Here is a 27,199-nt window from a genome sequence, read left to right on the forward strand (position 1 = left end):
TCTCAGGTGCATCCGGCCTGGTCGGTGAGAAACTGGCGGGAATCTGCAACACACAGGGAACTTCACTGAGGACCCAAGAAGGGCGACTTGGTAGTAGCCGCCTAGCAGCTCTTAGCTCCCGCGGGGACACCTGTCCCGGGGTTTCCCGCCTATCTCAGTTCCTCCTGCTTCCCAGGCCCCGCCCACTCCCGAGCTCGCTGAGAGCTTTGAGGGCGGGGGAGCGAGGGAAGCCTATCGACATCTCTGGAATAGACTGCTCTACCCTGCGCCACCGCCTTCAAAGTCCCGCAGACTTCTCTGTAGATCGCCTAGCGGAAGTTTAGGCAGCGCTGCTCGGTCCGCGGGTTTTCAGGAGGCCGAAGCCAGCCTCGCGCCGGAACCATGGTGAGTTGGATTCCGAGCTCAGGCTGGGTTTGGGCAGAGGTCCGCTGGCTGGGGTTGGCGAGCCGCCTCGCCTGTCATCCTTAGAGCGGCCCGAGGCCACGGGCCATGGGAACCTTAGTCGAGTGGAGGGTTCAGGCAGTGATTCAGCATCTCCGGCCTGGCCGGGAGAGGGGAGGTCGGTAGTTGGTGTGGCCTTTTCCCGGGGTTTGTTTCGCTTTCCACCGGGCCTTGAACAGTACTTTCTCGGACTACTAGCCGAGTTCGCCCCTCAGTTTCCTTCAGTCGAGTAGATTCCAAGCGGTCCAGAGAGGCCCCTAGTGCTCTGTGTGGGAGAAAGGGAAAATGGGGACTTGAGATCTGCCTGTACTGCCAAGTGCGGACTTGACCTCAGGGTTTGGGTTCCTGGACCGCGTTCATTTTCCAGGTGGGTCCCTCTGTAATCTCTCCCTCAGAGCTCGATCAGAAAAGGCCCTTTTCAATCACTTTGTCCAGTCACCTAGTTTTACAAATGAGTGAACCGAAGCTGATAGAAATGATGAAATGAATCAGGGTTACAATATAGGGCTCAGGGCTTGCAGACCGATGTCTGCCATTCCAGCCTTCAGCTTGCTCACCACCATGATTAGTCTCCCAAGTACTGTGCTGGTGGACTTGTTTTAATACCGTCCTTAAAGCAGTAATGGGTCTGTCGCTGTGGCTATTTGTGTCCGCTTCTAACTTCCTGGTGACATTGTGTTCATTCATTCAGTACGAATGTTTCAGAGGCACTGTTTTAAGCACAGTGAAGGTTCAAAGATAAATCAGACATGTCCCTAATCGTAATATAAAGTAGAAAGGGACGTGTAGATAAAGAACTGGTGGGAGTATGTTTTGGGATTTGGGGAGGAAAGATGGAGAAGACTTCAGGAGGTAGACATTTGAGCTAGTTTAGGGAAAAGTAATGCTTTTGACCATTTATTAAGGTCTGGTATAAGGGAAGAGCATAAGCAAAGATAGGAAGGAAAGTGGACACATAGGAACTTTAGTAATTGACTGAACCTAAAGCGGGTGCTATGGACAGTGTTAGAATTGTAAGATGGGTTGGGAGCATAAGTCCCATCTAGATTTGCTCTCCCCTACCCAACTAGCTCTTTGTAAATGTAAAACTGGTTTGCAGCTGAGTACAGTAGTAATCTTCCAATGAGGTTGCAATAACAGTCTTTTGTTAATGTTAGATGAAAACAGATGGAAGAACATTTTTTAATGATAGATCTTGTTAAGATTTGGGATTTGTAATGTTCTCGTGTTAATAAGTCTTTTTTCATTTACTTTCAGTTTCGCAACCAGTATGACAATGATGTCACTGTTTGGAGCCCTCAGGTAAAATGTTTTATACTATTTCTATGAAGTGGTTTTTGGTGGCTGCAATGTGTTTGGAAACTTACGGGATTGTGGGCAGTGAGAAAATGGAATATAATCACTTTAGACTTTTCTGAAACCTAAATGTATCATAAAAGTAAGTTTCCTAGTTTTTTTGTTTATTATTTATTTATTTATTTTGGCTGAGCTGGGTCCTAGTTGCGGCATGCAGGATCTTTTTAGTCGTGGCATGCAGACTCTTAGTTGCAGCACGCATGAAGGATCTAGTTCCCCGACCAGGGATCGAACCCGGGCCCCCTGCATTGGAGTTTTACCCACTGGACCATCAGGGAAGTCCCAAGTTTCCTAGTTTAACTATGTTCACCTGATTTTGGAGATCTCTAATTTTAAATATATAAGAGGGTCTTGTAAGATGACTCTAAGGTATGTTGGGTTTTTTTTTGTTTTAGGGCAGGATTCATCAAATTGAATACGCAATGGAAGCTGTCAAACAAGGTTCAGCCACAGTTGGTCTTAAATCAAAAACCCATGCAGTGTTGGTTGCGTTGAAGGTAAGTAAAGCAGTAAATATATCTTCTTCCTTTAGAAAACAACTGTCAAATGTAACTTTCACTATATAGATAATAAAATTGTAAACTTGTTTTTCTATCTTAAATAATGTCTCTATTTAGAGAGCACAGTCAGAACTTGCAGCTCATCAGAAAAAAATTCTCCATGTTGATAACCATATTGGTATCTCAATTGCGGGACTTACTGCTGATGCTAGATTGTTATGGTGAGTATGATCGTGGAAAACAAAAGAAACATCCCTTTGATTCATAATTGATTACATTTCTAGAAAAGATGCAGATATTTTAAGAAGTTGTCTGCCAGAGTGCTTATAAGTTAAGATCATGAATACCTTAATGGATTTGGAGTCAGTTACTAAGTATTCCATTTCTTGATCACTGCAGTATTAATAGAATTAATCATATTAATATTAACGCTTTTGAGAAGTCATTGAATAATGTGTTACTTGATAACTCAGTATATATTGTTTGATATCAGGTCTGAGAAGAGCTTGACACTTTTTTCAGGTTTTAAGGATCAGCTGAACTACCCTTGCTTTCTTTAACACATCAGTGTTCATTTGACATTTATTTTTTGCAAAGCTCAATACTGGGTACTGCAGGGTATACAAAAGTGAATCAGACATAGATCTCATCTTCTAGGAACTTAAAATCTAGTAGAATATCTGTAAGGTAGAAAGTGGAGAGTAACTGGTATATTTCTGTGAGAGACCAGAGGAGATAAAGATTATTTCTAGTTGAGGGGCATTGTGTAAATGAAGAGGTGGGGCTTTGGAATCACACAGTCTTTAGTCCCCACTTTTAGCACTTAGTCTGATATTGATCTAGTCACTTAAACTCTCAATTTTTTTAGTGTTTTTTCTAAGGTTACTGATAAATAGCCTAACATGTAGAACACTTAACACAGTGACTTTTGTTGTGTGTGTTGGGAGGTGGGAGGTAGTTAGCCAAAAGTAATCTCTTAAGTCTGTGATTTAATTAGGAAAGAAGGAATATAAACACTAAGGGAAATAATAATGTTTAAAATTTTTAAGTTATCTGGCAAGCCCCCCTGCTCTCTTAGGTCAGCAGTATAGTGACGGCATTATTAGTGACGGTTTCTTTTAGCTGTTGAAAATGTAATATATGTTGTGCCGTCAAACATTTTATTTAACCCAATCTGTCCAAAATATTGTCGTGTTACAGGTAATCAGTATAAAAACTTTATTAATGAGATGTTTTACGTTGTTTTTTTGTACTAAGTCTTTGAAATTTCATGTATATTTTGTACTTATGGTACATCTCAATTCAGACTAGCCACTTTTTCAGTGCTCACTAGTCACATGTGATTAGTACCTGCCATATTGGGCAATGCAGTTTTAGACAGCCCTGGGAAATGGACTTAAATGAAAGTAGAGAACAAGTAGCTTGGTTCCTGCAGCCAACATTTGATCGTCAGATGTGACATACACATAAACTAGACAAAGCAGCATGAAAGAAAAGTACATATCCATTTCTTGTTTATTCTCTTGGCTTTAATAGTTAGGCATGAATTTCCTTTTACCCTGTGTTATACTTGCTTGAATCTTGTCAGGTTTAAGAGTGAGACTCAACAGTCTAGTGTCTGGTATCTCCTCTAGAGTGCTGCTTATGGATAGAAGTAACGTTGGCAGGACATGTTAACAGTGCCGTACTATGGATTCTATTTCTTGTATTTGTTCTATTGGGGAAATTTTCATCAGCTTTCAAGAAAAAAAGCACTGTCTTGTTGACAGTGGGAAGGGTAAGAGAAGAGACATTGCTCTTTTTCTCTTGCTCAGCCTTTTCTTCTCTGTTCTATAAAGTGCTCTGAGACAAAGGTTATCTAGAACTAAGGAACATTTTAGTCATAAACATAGTAAGATTGTGAAAACTTTAAGGTTAGTCATTTAAAATTTAGAAGGAAGAGTTGGTATAAAAATGCATCCTTGTGGCCATGTCTTTGTGGTTCCCTTGTATGGATGTAATTCATGTAAATGTCTGGAAGAAAGCAAAAAGAAATGAAATTATTTAGAATAACTCTCTGTGATTTGAAATTACTAATTTTTCTTGTTTCTTTTTTAGTAATTTTATGCGCCAGGAGTGTTTGGATTCCAGATTTGTATTTGACAGACCTCTTCCTGTGTCTCGTCTTGTATCTCTAATTGGAAGCAGTATCCTTTTTATTTATGCATTTATTTTAGCATTTATGGATGTGGACTTTAAAGGGTTTTGATACTTTATCCTTATGTTACTTATTAGGAATATGATAATATATAACATGGGTACGATTGTGAAAACTTTAAGGTTAGTCACTTTTCAATAGCGGAATGTTTAAAATTTTTAGAAGGAGAGTTGTAGGAAGTTTTACCATGGAAGAATGGGTCTAAATAAGAAATTGGGCTGCTCTTTTATCAGCCCTTATAAATAAGCAATTAATATTTTCCAGATACAGATAAGCCAAATTTCAGAAAAACTAAGCATCATTTTTAGAGGAGATTTAAAATTTTTTATTGGTAGTTCTAGATGTTACCAAAAAATCCTTGCCCCTTATATCCAAAATGAATGAGATTCTTTACATCAGAGAAAGTCATTTTGGTAGCACTCACTTTGGATTTGGTGGATAGCCAAACATTTTTTTATAATAAGCCAAATAAATATTTCTTTTATTTTCTTCTTCTTGTGGTGGATTATGCAGCAGTTGAGAAACCAGAGTTCTTTGTTAATAATGTTTAATTTGAAAATAAAGATAGTACTTTATACCTTGTTAGAACAGGCTCTTTAACTAGTTTAAGAAACTCAGATACCAACACAAAGATATGGCCGGAGACCATATGGTGTTGGGCTGCTTATTGCTGGTTATGATGTAAGTTCATAGAGTATTGTTATATTTTAATGATTTTTTAAAAACTGACTAGAAGTTTTCTAATTTTTAGTTCAATCAAAGTGAAGAATTATGTAGTGTATTTTTCTTCTCTTTGTAGGATATGGGCCCTCACATTTTCCAAACTTGTCCATCTGCTAACTATTTTGACTGCAGAGCTATGTCCATTGGAGCCCGTTCTCAGTCAGCTCGTACTTACTTGGAGAGACATATGTCAGAGTTTATGGAGTGTAAGTGATTTTTTTTTCTTGTCCCCTCCAGTCTTTATGTAGTGAATAAATATAGTATTCTAAATGAAGAAAAATATCTTGCTTTACAGAAAGAATTTTTAAAAAGATTAAACCCATGAAGTGTATATTATTTCTGTCACACATACTAGCTTTTACTTTCTCTGGCTACCACAGTAATTTGAATCATCAGTAGAACTTTTTCAAAATATAAATATGTGTCCCTGACCTTGAAGATTCTTGATTCAGTTTGTCTGAAGAAAGTGTGCCCCAGCCAGAGTTGAGAGCTACTGTACTAGCTACCAGTTGTAAGTTCTGTTTACAACTTTTAGTTTTCTGAGATTCTTATTTTTAGCCACACAGACATTCTGCATTAAGTAGTCCATAAATAAATAAGAAGTCAGTGTAGCTGTGGGAAAGAAAGGTAAAAGATGTAAGGTGTGGTGATAGGGCAGGTTTTTGAGTAGTTTGCTTACGCAAGGCTCTTGGATTTTAACACATGCTTTTTATGCATCTATTGGGGTAATCATGTTTTTTTTCCCCCTGTATTCTATGGTGGTGTATTGCATTGCTTTTGAACATTAAACCAGCTTTGCATTCCTGGGATAAATCCCTCTTGGTCATGGTGTATAATATAAATTTTATATATATATATATATGTGTGTGTGTGTGTGTGTGTGTGTGTATATATAATGTTTATATAAACATAAATGTTGCTGGATTCAGTTTGCTGGTATTTTGTTGAGGTTTTTTGTGTATATGTTCATAAGGGATATTAATCTGTAGTTTTACTTTCTTGTGGTATCCTTGTGTAATTTTGGCATCAGAGCCAAAACTACACAAGGATAGTTGTACTAGCCACATACAAGGAGTTGGAGGCTCCTTTTATAAAGAGCAAATACAGTGGTGAGCATTCCACAGAATACATTATATGAAACTTTGAGCTGTATCATTTGTGAATTAGTATTTTGATTTAACTTATAGCATAAGAAAAGGGTAAATTCAGTAACAAAAATCAATTATCCTCTCATTAAATAAAATAATAGCAATCTAATAATAGATTATTAAAAGATTATATGGCCAAACTTTAGACTTTTGGGTTTTTGTATTATGATGTATTTAGTATGTGACAAAAACCATGATTTCAGACTATAGGGCTGACAAATAAAAGAAGCCTAGCATGAAAATGGAATTAAGAAATAATTATTAATCTATTATATTTTAGGCAATTTGAATGAACTGGTTAAGCATGGTCTGCGTGCCTTACGGGAGACACTTCCTGCAGAACAGGACCTAACTACAAAGGTAAATATCACATTTCCCAATTGTAGATACTAACATTACGGTTTAATCATTTATCACATAAATGTAAGTAATAGAGAAGTTTGTGTACTTACAGTTCTTCAATTTGTGAGTTGGTTGCCTTGGCTCATTCTCTCACTTTAAGATGTTCACTAAAAGGGACTGATTTTGAAATGATTTTTAAACATTTCTTTTTGGTATAAAGCAATAAAAGCAGTATGTCTGAGGTACAATATTCTTCATTTCTTCAAGAGGTAGGAATATCGTCATATTTTTAATTCAGTGAACAAATATGTACATTGAGCACTTACCACATGTAGGCAGTAGGCGTTGAGAATATATAGTAAACATAACAAACATCTTGGCATTTTTGGGACATACATCCAAGTGGGGGAAGAGAGACAGTGTACCCACAAGTAAATTATATAGGATATTAGAAGGTGATAAATGCTATAGAAAAAATAAAACAGGTTAAGAGGAGTAAGAGTGACCAATAGGGTGTAAGAAGGAGGTGTGGTGGGTATAATTTAAAATAGAGTGGTCAGGGATGGCCTCACTGAGAAAGTGAAATTTGAGGGAAAGATCTAAAGGAGGTGAGTGAGTGAGCTATGCAGATGTCTAGATCAGTATTCTTCCAGGGAGTATAATTGCAAAGGCCTTGAGTCCAGAATGTCCCTAGTGTTTGAAGCAAGGAGGCCGGTAGTGTCAGAGTTAGTGATCAAGAGGAAGAGAAGGAATGAAGTCAGAGAGGTAATGGAGGCCAGATTGCGTATGTCCTATAAACCATTGTAGATGCTTTGGATTTTACTCCCAGTGGGCTGTTACAGTTTGAACAGAGGAATACCATGGCTTGATTTAGGTTTTAAAAGAGTCACTCTGGTTGCCGTTCTGAGAACAGATTGTAGTGGGGACATGGGTGGAAATAGTTTCAAGGTTGTTATAGTAATTCAGGTGAGAGATTGTGGTGGATTAGAGCAGAGTCATAAGAGTTGGAGATGATGAGAAGTAGTTCAGTTTTGCTTATGTTTTGAAATTAGAACCAAAAAGGTTTGCTAACAAATTGGTTGTGGGGTGTGAGCTTAAAAAAATAAATCAGGGGCTTCCCTGGTGGCGCAGTGGTTGAGAGTCCGCCTGCCAATGTAGGGGATGTGGGTTCTTGCCCCGGTCCGGGAAGATCCCACATGCCGCGGAGCGGCTGGGCCCGTGAGCCATGGCTGCTGAGCCTGCGCATCTGGAGCCTGTGCTCTGCAATGGGAGAGGCCACAACAGTGAGAGGCCTGCGTACCGCAAAAAAATAAATAAATAAATAAAAAATCAGGTTTTTGACCCGATGAGAGGAAGGAGAGATTTATGATTTACTGAGATGGATAAGACAGTTAGAGAACAGGTTTTGGGGTAAGGTTGTGGAGGAAGATCAGGCGGTTAGTTTAGGACTTAACAGGATTTGAAATGCCTCTTGTTTGTCCATTTGGTGATAAAGAATAAACAGATATCAGATGTTCACCCCCTAGAGTTTGGTGGAGAATGGTCTATCCTAGAGTTACAAATGTTGGAGTCTTTGTGTAGAAATGGCATTTAGAGACTGGCCTGGATTAGATTTCTAAAAGAATCGAATAGTTAGACAAGAGGTTTGAAGACTTGGTTAAGGGCACTCTACCCTTTAGAGGTTGGGAAGTGAGTAGGAATCAGCAAAAAGGACTGAGAAAGGTGACGAGGAAGGTCGGAGGAAAACTTGGAAAATGAGGCATCCTTAAAAGCAAATGAAGAAACTGCAGTCATCCCTTGGAATCTGGGGAGGGATTTGTTCCAGTGCTCCCCCCCTTGGATACAAAATCTGCAGATGCTCAAGTCCCTTATATAAAACAGCATAGTATTTGCATCTTAATCAACGCACATCCTCCTGTATACTTGAAATCATCTGTAGATTACTTATAATACCTAATACAATGTAAATGGCATGTAAATAGTTGTAATTGCAATGTAAACGCTATGTAAACAGTTGCCAGTGCGTAGCAAATTCAAGTTTTGCTTTTTGGAACTTTCTGGAATTTTTTTTTTCCCCGAATAATTTTTGTTTTGCTTTTTTTTTTTTGCGGTACACGGGCCTCTCACTGTTGGGGCCTCTCCCGTTGCGGAGCACAGGCTCCAGATGCGCAGGCTCAGCGGACATGGCTCACAGCGGCCTAGCCGCTCCGCGGCATGTGGGATCTTCCCGGACCCCTGCATCAGCAGGCAGACTCTCAACCACTGTGCCACCAGGGAAGCCCCCGAATATTTTTGATCCATGGTTGGTTGAATCTGAGGATGCAGAACCCACAGATAGAGGGGCCGACTGTCTTTCAAAGAGAAGAGAATGAAAAATTGCCAATAGACCGTGGAAGATGTGGACTGAGAATTAACCATTAGATTAGCAGTGATGTCTCTGGGACTTGACTAGACGATCTTAATGGAATGGTGGGGTAGAAGCCTGATAGGAAAGGAGTCAGGAGAAAATAAGAGGAGAGAAATTGGAGACAGCTCTTTGGAAGAGATTTTCTGTTGTGGGTCCAGAGAAATAGGGTGGTGGCTGGAAGGGAATGTAGTGAAAAAGTGGTTTTTTATTGTTTTGGTTTTTTAAGATGGGAGAGATTACAGCAGGTTTGCTGCATGGATATAAGAATAATCCAGTATCAAGAAAAACATTTATATAAGATAAAAATGAGAAAAACTGCTAGACCAATTACCTTGAACATCACACAGGTGGAAAGGTAGGCCTTAGAGAGGAAATTGAGCTATTCATTCCCAGTAACAGGAAGGGAGAGAATCTAGGGACATAGATACAGGAAAGAGTGGATACTGTGGGAGCTTGTGAACATTCTCTTCTGATTGCTTCTATTTTCTCAGTGAAATAGGAGCAAGGTTTTAAGCTGGAAGGAGAATGGAGAATATTAGAAAGAGTTGTCCAGGGAAGGGGAGATTGAATGATCTAGGGACCCGTATAATACAACAACCACTAAAGGCCTTCTTGAGGTTAATGATCATTAACTAAAGTGAGATCAGTCAGCATATTATAAAATCCATTTTGTTATAATGAATGGATAATTAATATTTAATATGTCTATGAAGACTTTATAGCCTGCATAATCTTTTTAAACACTTTTTTCTATTATGAAAATAATATTCTTTAAAAAAAAATTAGGAAAGTACATTAAATTTTTTTAATTTGTTTAAAATACCTATAATGCCATCACTCCAAGATGACTGTCTTTTAAAATTTGGGTATACAGTTGACTGTTGACATTTACAACTTGGAAAAGGTTGCTCAGGTATCTGGCTTCCTGATTTCACATTTTTACTGAATCATAGAGAATGCCCTATATATCCTTAATGCCTCAAGTTTTTGCTGAAATTTTAATCTTACAGGAGCTCTTTTGCACTGGTTAGCGTTCACTGAACACTTTAAGAATTGCTTTTTAATTTTTCCGTGTAGAACATAGTTCCAATCCCCTAAATTCAACACTTTAGAACCCAAAATTTATTTCCCTAAGAACTATCATGTCTTAACTTACACATGAAACAAATTAGATTATTTCTTAGAAGTTAGGGTTACTTCCTAGCAAAGCGGTTTGTTCCCTCACACTGGTCTTTGCATTCCCATTATGAACAAAGTTGCAAATTTCTAGGTGACATAGACCTTTGGAATTATTCATGATTATCAAAAGTGAATATTAGGAACTTCCCTGATGGTTCAACAGTTAAAACTCCGTGCTCCCAATGCAGGGGGCCTGGGTTCGATCCCTGGTCAGGGAACTAAATCCCACATGTCGCAACTGAGACCTGGCGCAGCCAAATAAATAAATAATTTTAAAAAAAAGTGAATATTAAATCTGAAAATTACAAAAGTTTACTAGTTTTCTTCTTCCTTTTTTCCCCAAGTATTTTTTAAGTCTCATTCAAGTGCTATATAAATTTTTACTCTGCTTTTTTCCATGCAACATTTTATCATAAGTGTTTTTCCAACCTAAATTCTCTTGAGTTTTAATTTTTACCTTTTTTTTTTTCCCCTCAGAATGTTTCCATTGGAATTGTTGGTAAAGACTTGGAGTTTACGATTTATGATGATGATGACGTGTCTCCATTCCTGGAAGGTCTTGAAGAAAGACCACAGAGAAAGACACAGGTATATAACTAATTATAAGCAAGAGACTTCAGTTCTATTGTTCCTACCATGACTGTGTAAATCTACCACTTTTGTCTTTAATTATTGAGATAGGCTCATAATTCATGTGGCAGTGGGAAAACTAAGAACTGACTAAAGTAAAATACTGAGAGGTCAGTGATCTCCATAAAACACCAAAAGGGTGATTTGGTTACCTATTGCAGTTTCTCACTTCTGTGGGTTGATGGGCTCAGCTAGATTGTTCTTCTGCTCATCTCATTTGGGGTCTCTCAAACGTTCCAGTCAGTTGAGGGAGTGGGGCTGGAACATCCAAGATGGCTTTACTCACGTGTCTTCTTTACTCATACTTGCTAGATATCTTAGAGGGACAGCTAGATGGCTGGGACCTCTGCTAGGATCGCTGGGCCTCTGTCCACGTAGTCTCAGGGCCTCTCCTTCACCAGAGTATCTCTAGCAGGGTAGCAGCTCAGAGGTTGCAAAAGTTCAAAAACTGAGAAGTGCAAGCTGCCAGGCATTCTTAAGGCTGAGGCCCAGGGCTGGCACAGCATCACTTCTGTACATTCTGTTGGTTAAAACAAGTCATAGGGCCAGCCAAGATCCTACCAGAGTGGGAACTGAGAGAAAATTCATTGGGGACCAGCTTGGGAAACTAAGTTGGCTCTTCACAAATATTGAGAAAAGGATCAAGAAGTATTGGTGAATCTCAGGTTAAATACTAGCCTTTTTTTGTTGAATGTTTAGAGTACACATTTGCTTTTGTAGATGCTTTTTTGATAGCTGTGTAATTGAAAAAAAAAAGGTCATGAATTTCTTCTACAGCATGAATTTTTTTTTAACATGTTGGTATTTGGAGGAGCAAGATTTGCATTATTTAACTGCTATTGGTAAGAACCAGCACTGTTGGGAAGAGTGCAGTGGAGTACCATACAACTGCTTTGTTTGAAAATATTTTTGCTGTGTTCATTAGTGCTAAAGAGGAAAAGAATGTCTAAAATGTGCCAGTATTTTAAGGCTAGTAGTGATAATAAAAGGAAAGCCTTTATTCTTGATCAAGACAAATTACGATGAAACGCTGGAATTGTTCAGTGATGCTTAGGTTTTCAGAACTGTAAAATTGTATCTATTTTTTTAAAACCCTTTGTTCGAAATTTTAATAGTGCAGTGAACCAAAATTGAGTATCCAAAATGTCTCCTAACTCCTTTTCTCATAAATTTTTTTTTATAAAGCAATGTTTATGATTAAAAGTATATATTGGTCAAGTGTTCTTTTTAATATTTTCTTTTTTCTTCCTCTCTTAAGCCTACTCAACCTGCTGATGAACCTGCAGAAAAGGCTGATGAACCAATGGAACATTAAATGATAAACCAGTCTATATATGTATTATCATACATGTAAGAATGCAGGAACACGTATTGATGACAATAACCTATACTTTGAACCAAAAGATGCAGAATGGTGGAATGGTATGTTTTAGGAATCAGTCCAGATGTGAGTTTTTTCCAAGCAACTTCACCAAAACCATATAATGGGGTGCATTTTCTTTAAGAGCGTCTCTATAATCATTTTCTAGAAAGTATAGTTATCTGAACTAACGTTTTTATATGAAGAACATATTGTCTTTGTGGTTTTAAAGACAACTGTGAAATAAAATTGTTTCACCTGCTGATGTATTGGTGTTTTGCTTTTTAAGCAGCTTCAACTCTAAATAGTAATCTGAGATTACAGCTCTGTCATCATCATGTGTGGTCACCATGTTTGCCAAATTAAATTGCCTTATTTTTAGTGACAGGAAAAATATTACCTCTTATCTATAACAGCCTTATACTAATGCCCCAGTGTATGGACTGGCTGCATGAGAATCCATGGAGATTTGGTCCAGAATACAAATTTTAGGGTTCAACCCTGGACATTCTGATTAAAACCTAAGAAACTACCACTTTCTAACAATAGTAGTAGGAAGTTTAACATAGGAACGATTTTTCTTTCCAACCAGCAGGTGGCAGTAGTGATATCTCTGGTCTGGTCTCAGTGTAGGGAATTTTTGCAAAAATAGCAAAAGGGAAATTTAATCCCAAGCTGTCATTTCCTCTTATCCTGCCCAGTCCTACTTCAGCATAATCTTTAGGCTGCCTTCCATTATTCCTGTGAACTGTGTATGTAAATATTGCAGTACAATTTTTATCTTAGATCATGCAAAATGAAATTAGAGGAAATCTGTTTTAAAAAACAAAGCCAGTAATCAAGAATTTTGCTGCTAAGAAGCCTAGAAGAATTATTTTCTTTTCTGAGATTCATATCTTTCTAGAGAGGAGCAGTTTGTTTATAGATAGGGAACTTGGATTTTTGACCTAATTCTACTAATTAGCTGCTATTGGCTTTGAGCAATTTACTTAGCCTTCCCTTAGGGAAATCCTTTGGAGAATTATTGTGAAGGTTAAGTGGGAAAGTTTATGTGAAACTTAGTAGGTTTAAATCTCTGTGTGACTTCTTGAAAGGAGAGTGGTAAGAGAAATTGGCAACCTTGTTGAAGGAATGACCTCTGACTAAATACAGGAATGTGGAGATGTTGGTCTCCACTCTGGAATCAGCCTCAAGAGTCTGCCATTTGAGCTTGCCATGAGGCCACCAGTACCATTTGACCTACAATGTAGTCGCATCAAGGATATGTAACTCACAAACACAAAACAGTGAAAGAGGGAGTCGTCCTACCTGCCTTCAGACTCAGCGTACAGTCTGGGCAAAGGGGCATAAGTGAGAAATTTCATAATCTGCTCTTTCCTCAAGCAGGTCTCCCTTCCCATGTGCCTTTCACTGTGCGAGCCTCGTCTTTGTTGAGTAATTCTGTTGTTTAAATATGTGTGTGTGTGTGTGTGTGTGTGAGAGAGAGAGATTTTTGTGTCTGTTCCCTGAATGTAAACCAATTACTTTGCTGACAATCAGCCAAAAAAAAAAAAAAAACTGATCTGTATTGTACTTTGGGGGAAATTTTAATAATTTTTTTTTCAATATGTAATTTTAGTCTGACACACTGACTTTAGAACTTAAAATCCTCCCCACCCCGATAAGATTCAATTCCATTATCTGTAGAGAGTTCATTTTGATGCCTTTTCATGTTTTATCTAGTGTATTATACTCAGGCATTCCATTTAGTCTGTATTAAATAAACAGTAAAATTCCTAATAATGTCCTCATGAAACCTATCACTTTAATATAAAGAAAACATGTAATTCACTTGGAATTATTAGGCATCTATATGTGCATCTTTGAAGAACTGGTATAGTTAAGAATAAGAGACAGGGCTTCCCTGGTGGCGCAGTGGTTGAGAGTCCGCCTGCTGATGCAGGGAACATGGGTTCGTGCCCCGGTCCGGGAAGATCCCACATGACACGGAGTGGCTGGGCCCGTGAGCCATGGCCGCTGAGCCTGCGCGTCCGGAGCCTGTGCTCCGCAGGGAGAGAGGCCACAACAGTGAGAGGCCCGCGTACTGCAAAAATAATAAGAGACAGTAAAGTAGGTGACAGGATTCAGGTTCTCATCCCAGTTTTTTCAGTGTTTAACCATTTTATGATGCGGGCAAGTCCCTTTTCTCTAGGCCTTGATTTTCTAAACATTTAAAATTTTCAATTCTTAGTATATGACAGGTCCTTGCTCTCAATTTATAATTTAAAAAGTGTTCAAACACAACATTGTAAAACTGTACCCCAATAAAAAAAATAAAGTGTTCAAAATGATATAATTACATGCTAGAGTAAAAAGTCCCCCAAAAAAGTTCATGTTATAACAAGTGAGGAAGAATTAGGCTGTATAAGAGCCTGATATCCGTTCAACAAGCTCTGTATTTCAGAATATACAATAATATAGATACACTGCCAGTGACAATTTTCAGCGCAGACCCAAACTGCCGAGCTTTCTTATTGCTAAGTCTAGTTTTTATGCCTTTTGGGTCCTCTTTTCATGCTGATAGATTGTCACTTCTTGATAAGTGGGCTTGGGAACCAGATAACTGCATTTGTGAAAATTCCATATTAAAAATGAAGATAGACATGGAAGAACTTCTTGTACACATACCTTGGGTTGATCTCAAGGGAATTGCACTGAGTGAAAAAAGAAAAAAGTCAAATTCAAAAGGTTATATTCTAGGGCTTCCCTGGTGGCACAGTGGTTTAGAGTCCGCCTGCCGATGCAGGGGACACGGGTTCGTGCCCCGGTCCTGGAAGATCCCACATGCCAGGAAGCGGCTGGGCCCGTGAGCCATAGCCGGTGAGCCTGCGCATCCAAAGCCTGTGCTCCGCAACGGGACAGACCACAACAGTGAGAGGCCCGCGTACTGCAAAAACAAACAAACAAACAAAAAAAGGTTATATTCTATAATTCATTTATATTACATCCTTGAAGTGACAAAATTATAATGATGGGGAGCAGGGTAGTAGTAGCCAGGGGTTAAAGAGGGAAGTGGCTGTGACTATAAAAGAATAGCAGGGAAGGAAATCTAAAAAAAGTAGATATATGTATGACTGATTCACTTTGCTATACAGCAAGAAACTAACACAACATTGTAAAGCAACTATACTCCAATAAAAATTAAAAGGATAGCAGGAGGGAGCTTTGTAATGGAATTATTCTATATCTTGACCAGTGGTGATCATACAAATCTAAACATGGTAAAATTGCATGTGAAACTGGTAAAATCTGAATGAGGAGTGAATTGTATCAATGTCAGTTTCTTGGATTTGATATTGTACTATAATTATGGAAGATTTTTTTTTACCATTGGAAGAAACTAGGTGAAGATGGAATATCTGTATTAACGTCATTTTTACAATTATCTCACGAAAAATAGTTTTAATAAAATGAATGTACAGGATTTGAGGAGCACATGGACTTTGCGATATATTTTGCGTTCTCAAAGAATTTATTTTTTGCTTGATGGTTCCAGAAAGAAGAAATCTCAAAATAACTGGATTCTAGATACATGAAGCACTATTTGTGTTCTATCTCCCTAATTGAGATGAGCCTGTTAATAAGGTCGGGTTTTGTCAGAGCTCCTTGTATTCACAGTATTTTGCTTAAGGTTTCTAAAAAAACTTGATTACTAATTGGCCAGAAAACCGTCTTTGGGGGAGGGGGGTACGTGGAACCTTAAATGGACAAAACCGCAGGTACTATGACTGTTCGTAGCTGTAACAATTAGGTCTTTGGAGACAGGTGAAATCCTTTTAAAACAGTGACTGTTAGTCTCCCTTTAAGGATTAAAAAAATTTAATCTAGGTGCTTGTAAAGGATCCTGAAAGGGACCGATACTAAATAAGGACCAGAAATCATACCAGTGCGACTGTGATGTTCAAGCAACTCCAGCCTAACTGCAGAGGCTGAGATTCAGACTACAGCGTTAAGAACTGAAATGGATCTTCATATAATGCAGTGTCTCTTATTAGAAGAACTGAAATTACTTTCTCAAATTGTCTTTAGCTACTTTCCCAGTTTATTAGTGGGTATGCTAGAAAAGGGATTCCAGCTCCCAGTCTAGCGTTCTTTGCCAGTGGGCCACAGAGCCCTGTAAAATGTTTTTACTTTCTGTCCAAACACTTCTTCTCCTTGGTTGTTTCCGTTTCTGGAAGAAAATACAATTTCTAAGTAGCGTTTAAATAACCTCAACTCTTAACCCAAGCTTGCAGGGAGAACTTAAGTATGTGTTTCCCAGTTCCCTCTTTGGCCTAAAGCGGCCGAGGGCTTGAGAAGTGGAAGAGACTTGAAGTTCTTTTAGAATTAGAAATGCTTACGACGTACTCGCAGCGCGCAGACGCAGGGCGGAGATGCGTGTCCTCTCTGAGTTGCCGTAGGGGCTAAGGTGGCTGCGGCTTGGGTCGGTTCCCCACCCCCTTCCACGTCAGCCTAGGACTTTGCTGGTCAGCCGCCGCTGCTTCGGGTTGGAGCCGGAGGACACGGTCCCGCGGTTTCCCCAGCCGCTGCGCCTTGGAGTCAGGTAGCGGGCCGCAAGCCCCTAATCTCGGAGAGTCGTCCTGGACTGGGCAGAGGCGGAGGAACGCGCTCTAGCGGGAAGCTTCGGAAGGGGAGCGACTAGGCCGCTAGCGTCCGGGCCTGGCGAAGTGGAACGCGGGACTGGAAGGCTCTGGGCGGGACGCCTCATCTCGGCCTGCGTACTGGCCGGGGGTCTTCTCCGACCCAGGGCCCCGGGGCTCGCCATTTCGGGCCGGGGCTTGCTTTGCAGGAGGGAAGGGACGGGGAAGTGTCCCACGGATGAACGCATTAAAGCTCTTTAAGGTTTCAGCAGAGTATTCGTGCACGGGCTCTTTTAACTTCAGAATTTCAGATTGTGTATTATGTTTAAAAATCACTTTTATATCGCGATGGGCTGGGGGGCTGGGGGACTGTCACTGTATTGTGGGCTTTAGTTCTGCAGTACAGCATTCTGAACCCGGGACGGGATCGTGCGGTGGGAGATAATATACCTTAGGCCAAGGCTGACAAGTGTTTTTTAATATATCAAGATTTATTTTTATGAAACATAACGTAGATTGATCCTCCTCTTCTAATACTTTAAAATTCATAAGCCAAACTGAACTAAAGACAAGAAAGATCACGATAGTTACTGGTTCTTTTTTTGCTTTTGTTTTGTCTTTTCGCTTGTGATGATATCCTTGTATTTATTTTTCTAGGTTTTTTTTGGCATCCGTTATCTTTAAATCTTGTATCGAGAGTAGGCTATAACCGGAAACCATGACGGCTGCTGAGAACGTATGCTATACGTTAATTAACGTGCCAATGGATTCAGAACCACCTTCTGAAATTAGCTTAAAAAATGATCTAGGTAAACTTTGATAATACTTTGAAAATGAAATGAAAATAAAAAGCTCATTTGCTTTGCAAGTTCCTTTATAATTAGAAATGCTTAATTTTTGTCTTAATTTTTTCTTAGGATCTCTTCAATAGAACTTTGTCTTATTAAAAATGAAAATGTGTTACCTTTAGTCCTGCAATATTGGTTTTTACAAATAAAACATCTCAGTTTAGCTTATAACATGGTGGGGTGGGGCTAAAGAAATGTAATGGTTTAGTTTTTAACTATTCTTCAAAATAATGTAATGTCGTGTTTAAATGTAGCTGACAGTTCTCTGTAGATAACAGGTTGAGAATGTGTATTTGAATGTTTTAATTCCTTTGTGCACTTAACTTCATATTACTTAGCTTGTAAAACCAAAAGAACTTTGTTCTTTGGGTTCACTCCCTGTTGAACAAGTAAGTCAACACTGGGATATATGTATATTTTTCAGAAAGATTTAAGCTTTTCATTTTTAAAGCATTTATACAAAGAAGAAAACAAAAACTATATTTCTGAATTTTAGAAGTGTATACTGTATCTCCTTTTTGTGAATGATTCTGTCAAAAATTTTTTTTAGGTAATGCATATTCCAAGATAATGATTCTTGTTTGACTGAACTGCTAAAAATAAGTTTAACTTAAACTGATAACTACTGTTTAAAACAGATTAGAGAGAAAATAATGCTTCAAACCTTGAGAGTATCTTTTAAAAGATAGTTTGCAGTTTGAAAGGAGATGATGTTTTACTTGCATATTCCCACCTCTTAATCAGCAGTAATGGAATACCTCCTGATTTAGGTTACTCAGTACTATGTTTCTATTGAGGTCTGTTTTTAGAGAAGGAAAAAGAAATGTTTTTTTATGGCATTTAAACTGATATCCTTAGTTTACAAAAGCCACCTGTACTGTATTTTCTTTTGTTTTTCATGTTCATGTTAGATAGTAGAATGGAATGCAAATTAATGAATAAACTTTCAGTACTATTTTTTTCTCATAATTTAAAAGTTTTAATTTTTAAACCCCCAGAATACTTAAGTTTACTGCTGGTAAACTTTATTGCTGTTTATTGCTGGAACAAAACTTGTCCATAACTGTAAAAGTACTCTTAACTACCTGCCACCTACCAAATAAATAAATAAGTAGTCTTGAATTTTTTGTATATTTTTTACTTTATCGCAAAAGAGTTGAGATGAGAAAAAGTTTAGGAGTAGTTTCCAACTTGAGTAACAAATACTTTTGTTTGGTGAAATAGTGAGTTGCTTTAACTACCCTTTACCTTTAATCACTGGATGTGAGCCCTGATGACTATACATTCCTTGGAGTATATTTTGGTGAATTGAATTGATATTTGAAAATTTCTTTGTTTTTGATAGTGTTCACACAGGAAAAGAAGTTCTGAAAATTTTGAGTACGTGGAAAGAAGCATTCTTCACCTCAGTTTGAATTGTTAGAATAAATGGAAATTGGGGTTAGGGGAACTTGAAATAAATGGTGTTGATTTTTTACAAAATAAAAGCTTAATAAACTTTTAAAACTTTTTAACCTTTAGTTACAAGTGGATTTTTATCCTGCTAAACTTTTTAGATTTGCTAATTCATGAAAAGTAGCCCAAAACTGGAACAAAAGAAGCCATCAGCATTATAGTGATAGGGTATTGTCTTGTGGACTTTGTGTCCTTTACACGATCAAACAGATTAGGTAAAAAAAAAAATTTTTTTTATATTCACAAAGGAAGCTTTGGGACAAAGAGAGGAAAACCTGTTTAGACTCAGTGAATACAACTTTAGCCACTTAGAACTTTGCCTAATCTGTCTTATTTTGTAGTTTTGTAGTACTGTCCTCTCCTGATGCTTTGTTTTTGTCATCCTCATGACTTAAAAACTGAAGGTTTGCCCAGATTGGTACTTATTCATCCTTTTACATTAGTTCATTTCTTGATTTGATATGGCACACAATTTTTTCATGTGTGGCAGGAGTTGTAATACTCTGAAGCATGGAAAGATGCTTGAGAAGTTAGTCTGTTTTAAACAAAAATACTGACCCTTACGGGATAAATTTGGCAATAACCCTCACTGTGTTCTCAGTCCAAATACCTGAGGATATTCTCTATTTAACATGTTAAGATATCATACCAAGTTGGTAATAGATATATAGCTTTTGGGGGCTAGAAAGAGCTTTTGATTTACCTAGTACGATTCTTCTGAGCCTTAAATCCTTCCTATAACTCTACCAGTTAGTCATTCACAGTCTCTTTTCTCTTTGGCGACAACAGGAACTATTCTTATAGCCACGTATGTTCTAACTGTTGAAAATTTACTTCTAGTTCTCTTCTTTTCCTCTTGATTATTAAAGACTTTTATCACCCCTCTTCATCCTTCCCTCTCCCAGATTTTGTTTATTTTTATGATCTAAACAATTGTAGTAGAGTGTGCTTGTCTCATATTTCTGTCTTCGAATTTTGGATCCAAAAGATTTTTACCATAAATTCTTTAGTATGCAGTAATAACGATGTGAAATTATAGATTGTTTTGCATAACATATAGCAAATATTTTTAGGTTAAGTAACAGTAAACTAGCATTTTATCTTAAATGCATCATCCTTTATTGTAAATAATGGTTACTAATCCAGTACATTATTTGGTGCACCTGTAGATTCACGGCTTCTGCATTAACTCCATTGGTTTGGGACCAAAGATCTAATCCAGTGCCTTTATATTATGTGTAAAGAATCATGAGGTTCAGAGATGAATGACTTGTATAAAGTGGTACAGCTTGTTTTTGTCAAAGCCAGGTGGAAAACCCTTGTCACTTGGGTTAGTACCTTTGTTACCATTGCCACTGATAATGTGAGAAAATGTTGTATTTTGTAATTGCTTTTAAAATTATCTGAGAAATTTTCTTTTGAAATAATTGTGCTTTTATTTTTGGAATTTTTGAATCAGAAAAAGGAGATGTGAAGTCAAAGACTGAAGCTTTGAAGAAAGTAATCATTATGATTCTAAATGGTGAAAAGCTTCCTGGACTTCTGATGACTATCATTCGCTTTGTGCTGCCTCTTCAGGATCACACCATCAAAAAATTACTTCTGGTATTTTGGGAAATTGTTCCTAAAACAACTCCAGATGGGAGACTTTTACACGAAATGATCCTTGTATGTGATGCATATAGAAAGGTAAACGAAACCATGATTATTTCCAAATACTGCTTTAATTTTTAAATAATTGTAAAATTGGTGGAATGGGCTTTGTTTTAATTTTTAAAATTAAATCTTGGGTAAGATGTAGGTTGTAGATATTTGGAACTGAAGTTGTAAAAAGTTACTGTGAAAAGTTTTATTTTTACTTTTTTCAGACACTTTCCATGCATTTTATATGTTATTAATAAAAAACAATGACACATAGAATATAAAACATTGATGTGATAAGTAAAACTTGCTTTAATCAACAGGAATGTGATAGAAATTGTGTAATAATCTAGGTCTTTTTCCTCAAACCTACTTTCTGACTTTTTTATTGGAAAATTTTGTATTTAAAAATTGTGGGTTTTTTGTAAAATGTTGGGACTCAACATTTCATATTTAAAATTTTATATCAGGACCTTCAACATCCTAATGAATTTATTCGAGGATCTACTCTTCGTTTTCTTTGCAAATTGAAAGAGGCAGAATTGCTGGAACCTTTAATGCCAGCTATCCGTGCTTGTTTGGAGCATCGACACAGCTATGTTAGAAGAAATGCTGTTTTGGCCATCTATACTATCTATAGGTAAATAAAGGTCTTCCTTTGGCTTAGTTCTGTGAGGACTGTTCAGACTGGAAGTACCAAAGTGGTTCCTTGCAGATTGTATGTAGCTTGCAGATATGTTTTGATTAGGCTGAACATTTTTTCTTTATTATCATTAAGTTGTTAACGTTGAAAAGTTGAAAGAGCTGGCAACACTGGGTCCTGGTTTCTGCATAATGACAATCTGCTGGAAGTGAATATGGCCCCCTTTAAACAGGTTGTACACTTTCCAGTTTATGACACTACCTGTCATTCTCAATTTTAGTACGCCAGCCCAATTAATTAATTTATTAACTTGCTTAGCCCATAGCTTTGAGATTTTGACCTTATTTTAGAATTCTCTTTTTGTGGAATGTGGGTCTTTTTACACTTAGAAGCCTTAAGGAGGGAACTTTTTTTAATAGGAAGGGTTGCAATTCTCAGCTGATTCCTGTCCTTAGAAAGCTGAAGATTTTGGACTTTAAAAGCCATTCTAAAAAGGCAGTTTTAAAGTTTGGACTTTAAAAGAATGAGTTAGATGAGGCTGGAATGCTTGGTTTTTACAGTCACTGGTGTCAATTTATTTAGAATTAGAATGTAATTTATATAAATATCTTTGTGCTTTAATAGTTGATTGTTAAGTAATTTCCCAGTTCTTTTACTGTTACATTAGATTTTGTTGTCTGTTAGGAAAAGTGGTATTCTGGTTAATAATGTAGAGTTCTTTGAAAGTTACCATACAGACTACACAAATTTCAGAATTTAAACTACAGTATACACACAAAAATTAGGACATAAGACAGTTAGAAATTTGAACACTTTCTATATGATGATAGTAAGGAATTGTTACAGTTTTTAAGATATGATAATGATATTAATATTAGTTTAAAAAAGAAAGAGTCCTTAATTTTAGAGAAGCATACTGATATATTTACAGAAGAAGTGTTAACGAGGTGTGGGATTTGCTTAAGAATAATATGGGAGGAGAGGAAGCAAGTAGAGATGTAGGTGAAACAAAAATGACTATGGGGCTTCCCTGGTGGTGCAGTGGTTGAGAGTCCGCCTGCCGATGCTGATGAGCATCAGCATTATATCCCTAAAGTATAGGAAAGAGAATTGTTAGAGCCATTCAGTTGATAGGTAGCATGTTGGATAAATCAGCTTTTTCTGTATTAACTTAGAAAACATATAATTTGATAACTTAATAGATGAAGATGTAAGCTTCTGATTCATACCCAAAATTTTCTAATTGATTTAAAGTTTTGAAAAGCAAAAAAATGGATAGTGTTATAAGGTTTGATAAAGGTTAATTTTGGTAGTGTCCAGAGAGTTACTAAAATAACAAAGTAGCTTTTATTAAATATGGATATTACCTGTTTTATTTCAAGAAATTTTGAACATCTTATACCTGATGCTCCTGAACTGATACATGATTTTCTGGTGAATGAGAAGGATGCAAGTTGCAAAAGAAATGCATTTATGATGCTTATTCATGCCGATCAGGTGAAGTACTTTTTAAAAAATACTTTTATCACTGTATTTAAATGAGAATTAAAGATATTTCAGAGACCTAATCAAGTTTTTAGTCAATAATTTTGTTTATAGTACATGTGATTTGTATATTTTGACTTTTTTAGATTTTTTAACTTAATTTATATAAAAATAGAATTTAAAAAAATTCCTTCTGTGGAATATTGCTTAAGTATATACTCTTTAAACATCAGAGAAGCATTTAATAGCAGCCACTTTACAGTTCTTCCAGACTGAAATTATTATGGCCATGTGCTGTGGCACTCTGCTTTGGGGCTTTATTTTTCCTTCTTTCAGTATAGATCTAAAATTGTTTAATGGAGAAAAATAGTATGGGGTCTATCCTGAGCCATAGCTTCAAAAGAGGGTGGACTTCAATGTAGATATGTCTTTGTTAGGCTTTTCAAACTTCATAAGTAAATGTCAGCTGTACATCCAGATCCGCTGGTAATTAAAGTTTATTCTTCTGCTGGTTAGCAGTGACTCTGCATACCTTGGTGGGATCTAATCTCGGAATTTTTACCATCCAGTATTTATTATCAAAATATGCATGAAGACTGGAAAGCATGGAATCTATCCATTCCTCTGAAATCTAGATGCTATCATTTTATCTTTGTAAACAAGATTATAAGAAAGCTGCTTATTTGGGCCACAGTGTTTGTCGTTCTCTAGAGTTGGTTTTATTGACCTATGTTATTGCTGTTTACCTGCATGAAGGGACATAATCAGAAATAGTTCAATAAAATTTGTCGATACTTTTACTGTAGAGCTGTTGTTGAGGCCATAGTTCTCTCTATCACAGTGTTCAGTGTGTGAGAATCAATGAGATTTTTCTTTTGGGTCTCAGAAATAGGAGTAACTGTGCTCATAAGCAGTTGGTTTGTTTTGATTGTGTGGATACCCAGAATCATGTAATACATAATGTCTTTCTACTTAGTTTAGCTGCTAGAAAATTCAGACCCTAGATTTGTGGCCCATTTCTAGAAAATATATTTGACTTTTACATTATGTGTTAACCTTCATTTTTGTCCTTCAATTAATTTTCCTTTGCCCTCATTTCCTCATTTGTTTTAGATTTATTTGTATATATTTTTTAAAGTTCATTAAGTCCTTTTATTGAATGAGGTTGAGTTTGATAAATATATTGTTATTTTTTCAGGATCGAGCTTTGGATTACCTAAGTACTTGTATTGATCAAGTTCAGACATTTGGAGACATTCTTCAGTTGGTTATTGTTGAACTAATTTATAAGGTAAGACTAATCTATAATGGGCAAAATTAAGAGTTTGAGATAAGGTTAAGTAGTCTCTGGGATGCTGCTTAATTGCTAGGATAATATGTTTTAACAGTAGAAATATTTCATATCATGGCCTATTAAAGTCTTCCCCACCCCCTTTGTTTTATCATATTTTCCAAATATTTCCGTTCTTTCTAAACCTCCATAAAGAATTCTATGAAAACTCGTGGTTTGACCCAATACAGCTGCAAAGAAATTGTTGTGTACTGCTAAGTCACTGAATAGATTATGAATTAGGCTTTGAAATAAAAGTCAAGATCTTTTCTTGAATACACACCAGACTACTTTTTTTTTTTGGCTGCACCAGGTCTTAGTTGCAGCATGTGGGATCTTTAGTTGCGGCACACGGACTTCTTAGTTGCGGCACACGGACTTCTTAGTTGTGACATGGACTTCTTAGTTGCAGCATGTGGACTCTCTTAGTTGCGACATGTGGACTCTTAGCTGTGACATGGGGACTTCTTAGTTGCTGCATGCAGACTCTTAGTTGCGGCATGTGAACTCTTAGTTGTGGCATGCATGTGGAATCTAGTTCCCCGACCAGGGATCGAACCCTGGCCCCCTGAACTGAGAACATGGAGTCTTACCCACTGGACCACCAGCGCAGTCCCCACACAAGACTACTTTGGAAATCTAAAAACAAACCAAAAAAAAGTCTTAAGTATTTTTTTGTTCCTGTTTGTAAAAGAGAATAGAAAGACTTTAAATATGTTAATATGACATTGTAAGCCATTGACTCACAGAAAGTTTAAAACTAGATTAGAGATTTGGATTTTAAAATGAAGTACTCTATTGGCAACATTTTAATTTGATACATCCTTTGAAAGAATTGATTGCATCTTAAACGATCTGAGAAAATAAAAGATGCAATAGCATCCAGTTTTGCTATTGATACCATTGGAGGCCAACAAAAATATTTGTTAGGAATGACTTTTATTGAATGGGGTGGCATGGACAGAATACCCCTAGCATACACTCTCACTCATTACAGCCTCTTTGCTTCTGCAGGAAAGAGGCCCCTTTCAACACAGGGTACGCAGTCATTTGGAACTGGCATTTAAGATGAAACCAGAACTATAAATATATAAATATAATATGTGTAATATATATAAATATAATTCATGTGTATGGTTTAGGGATACCACTGAGAGTCTCAAAAATAGGGATTCTCTGCTATCCAGTGACTTCTTTGTCTGGTAGGATCCAGGTTATAAGAGGGAAGAAGTTTTGAGTCATGTTGGAGTAATGGAGATTTGACTATATATTTTAGGAAAATCTAACATAAATACTGACTTCAAAAGAGAAAAAGTAAGGAATATTTGCTTCACAGGTAAAGGTATTGAGATGCATTTAGAACGGGATAGAAAATTATAGTTGTCTTCCCAACATTGAATATGGCCCCAAATAATAAGTAGCAGTACTTGAAAAAGAGGTTATCTTTCTTGCTTTATTTAAGAATTGGTATTTTTCTTTTATCAGCTGTTGAGATTTATATAATCCATCATGTTTCCCTTTTTGACGTGACATCCAGAATAAAAATGTAGTACCAAATTTAATACCTATTACAGTACCCATATTAGTGTACTTAGTTAATGTGTTGTCCTTTCTTTGTTACTTTACATTTTCTCTTTCTATTTCACTTGTGTATAGTACGCATATCTTTAATTATGAGCCATCTAAAAATCTTTATAGAAAGAGTGGAAACATAAAGTATTATTGAATGAATAAATGGATTGAGTAGCTATAACAATTATTTGAAGTAAAACCTATTACTTTCTGAAATTACCAGTGTTGTGTCACAGCGTCTCATCTGACATTGGCCGACATCTTCAGGTGTCCTTATAAGACTATTCTTAGCTTTCAGATTAAGAAAACTAGCATCCCATAAGCTGATATATATTTTAAAAATCTGTTTGAAAGCAAGTGTTCCTGCAGTCAACTGAAACCTAAATGTTTTCTTCTCCAGGTCTGTCATGCTAATCCATCAGAAAGGGCTCGTTTCATTCGCTGCATCTATAACTTACTACAGTCATCTAGCCCTGCTGTAAAATATGAAGCCGCTGGAACATTAGTGACACTCTCTAGTGCACCTACTGCAATCAAGGTACTGCTTTTTTTGGGGGGGGGGGTGCCAATTAGATGATAGATATGCTATCTTATCACTTATGATTTAGTGACATTGCAGTTTACTGTGTGGTTACACAGCATTACATGGCATAGAAATAACTACAAATATTAGAAAATTATTTGATTTCCTATGTAGTCTGACCTTCCTTCTTTTCTTTCTTTCTGCTTTCATATGTATATAGGGAGAGAGCAAGAGAGACAGAGAGAGAATAGCAGTATTTCTGGTTTCTGGAGAATGACACTCGTATTTTAAGATGTCCACCCATACTTTAGTTACATTAAAAACTAGATCTAGGGCTTCGCTGGTGGCGCAGTGTTTGAGAGTCCGCCTGCCGATGCAGGGGACACGGGTTCGTGCCCCGGTCCGGGAAGATACCACATGCTGCGGAGCAGCTGGGCCCGTGAGCCATGGCTGCTGAGCCTGCGCGTCCAGAGCCTGTGCTCCGCAACGGGAGAGGCCACCACAGTGAGAGGCCCACATACCCGCTAAAAAAAAACCGAATCTAGGAAAATGGATACTGGATCCTAAAGGATGGACCCTAAAAATGTTCCAGTGAATATTTTCAATAATGAAATATTTCTCTTTTTTAGTTTACTCTATCAAGACTATGTGAAAAACCCCTACTATATTCATAGAATGAACTGTTCTAGAAAGCCAGATTGTATAAATAGGAGAATTTACTGCTTTCGCCACCAATACTTAAAAAATTCTTTTCACTTTTTATTTTGAAATAATTTTAGACGTAGAGAAAAGTTGCAAAA

The 27,199-nt window shown here is 37.2% G+C and overlaps 2 protein-coding genes across 3 annotated transcripts in view; both read left to right on the plus strand.

The window, feature by feature from the left end:
- Nucleotides 1–273: 273 nt before the first annotated feature.
- PSMA1 (proteasome 20S subunit alpha 1) lies at nt 274–12,548 on the plus strand. The gene is made up of 10 exons (XM_030831480.2): nt 274–384; nt 1,699–1,743; nt 2,193–2,294; nt 2,415–2,518; nt 4,395–4,483; nt 5,105–5,175; nt 5,294–5,423; nt 6,646–6,725; nt 10,771–10,881; nt 12,182–12,548. The coding sequence occupies exons 1-10, from the start codon at nt 382–384 to the stop codon at nt 12,236–12,238; spliced, it is 792 nt and encodes a 263-aa protein (XP_030687340.1). The 5' UTR covers nt 274–381; the 3' UTR covers nt 12,239–12,548.
- A 4,180-nt stretch (nt 12,549–16,728) lies between these two features.
- COPB1 (COPI coat complex subunit beta 1) overlaps nt 16,729–27,199 on the plus strand; it is a 32,237-nt gene continuing 21,766 nt past the window's right edge. The window contains exons 1-7 of one of the 2 annotated variants that reach the window (XM_060303480.2): nt 16,729–16,865; nt 17,560–17,711; nt 20,665–20,894; nt 21,317–21,486; nt 22,872–22,986; nt 24,173–24,265; nt 26,277–26,414. In XM_060303480.2, the coding sequence (XP_060159463.1) occupies nt 17,621–17,711; nt 20,665–20,894; nt 21,317–21,486; nt 22,872–22,986; nt 24,173–24,265; nt 26,277–26,414 (837 nt within the window). In that variant the 5' untranslated portion in view covers nt 16,729–16,865; nt 17,560–17,620. Of the gene's footprint in view, nt 16,866–17,559; nt 17,712–20,374; nt 20,536–20,664; nt 20,895–21,316; nt 21,487–22,871; nt 22,987–24,172; nt 24,266–26,276; nt 26,415–27,199 lie in introns of those variants that run through there. The other variant, XM_030831479.3, reaches the window with a different exon arrangement.

The sequence above is a fragment of the Globicephala melas genome, chromosome 8, assembly GCF_963455315.2.
Source record: "Globicephala melas chromosome 8, mGloMel1.2, whole genome shotgun sequence".
Taxonomy (NCBI): Eukaryota; Metazoa; Chordata; class Mammalia; order Artiodactyla; family Delphinidae; genus Globicephala; species Globicephala melas.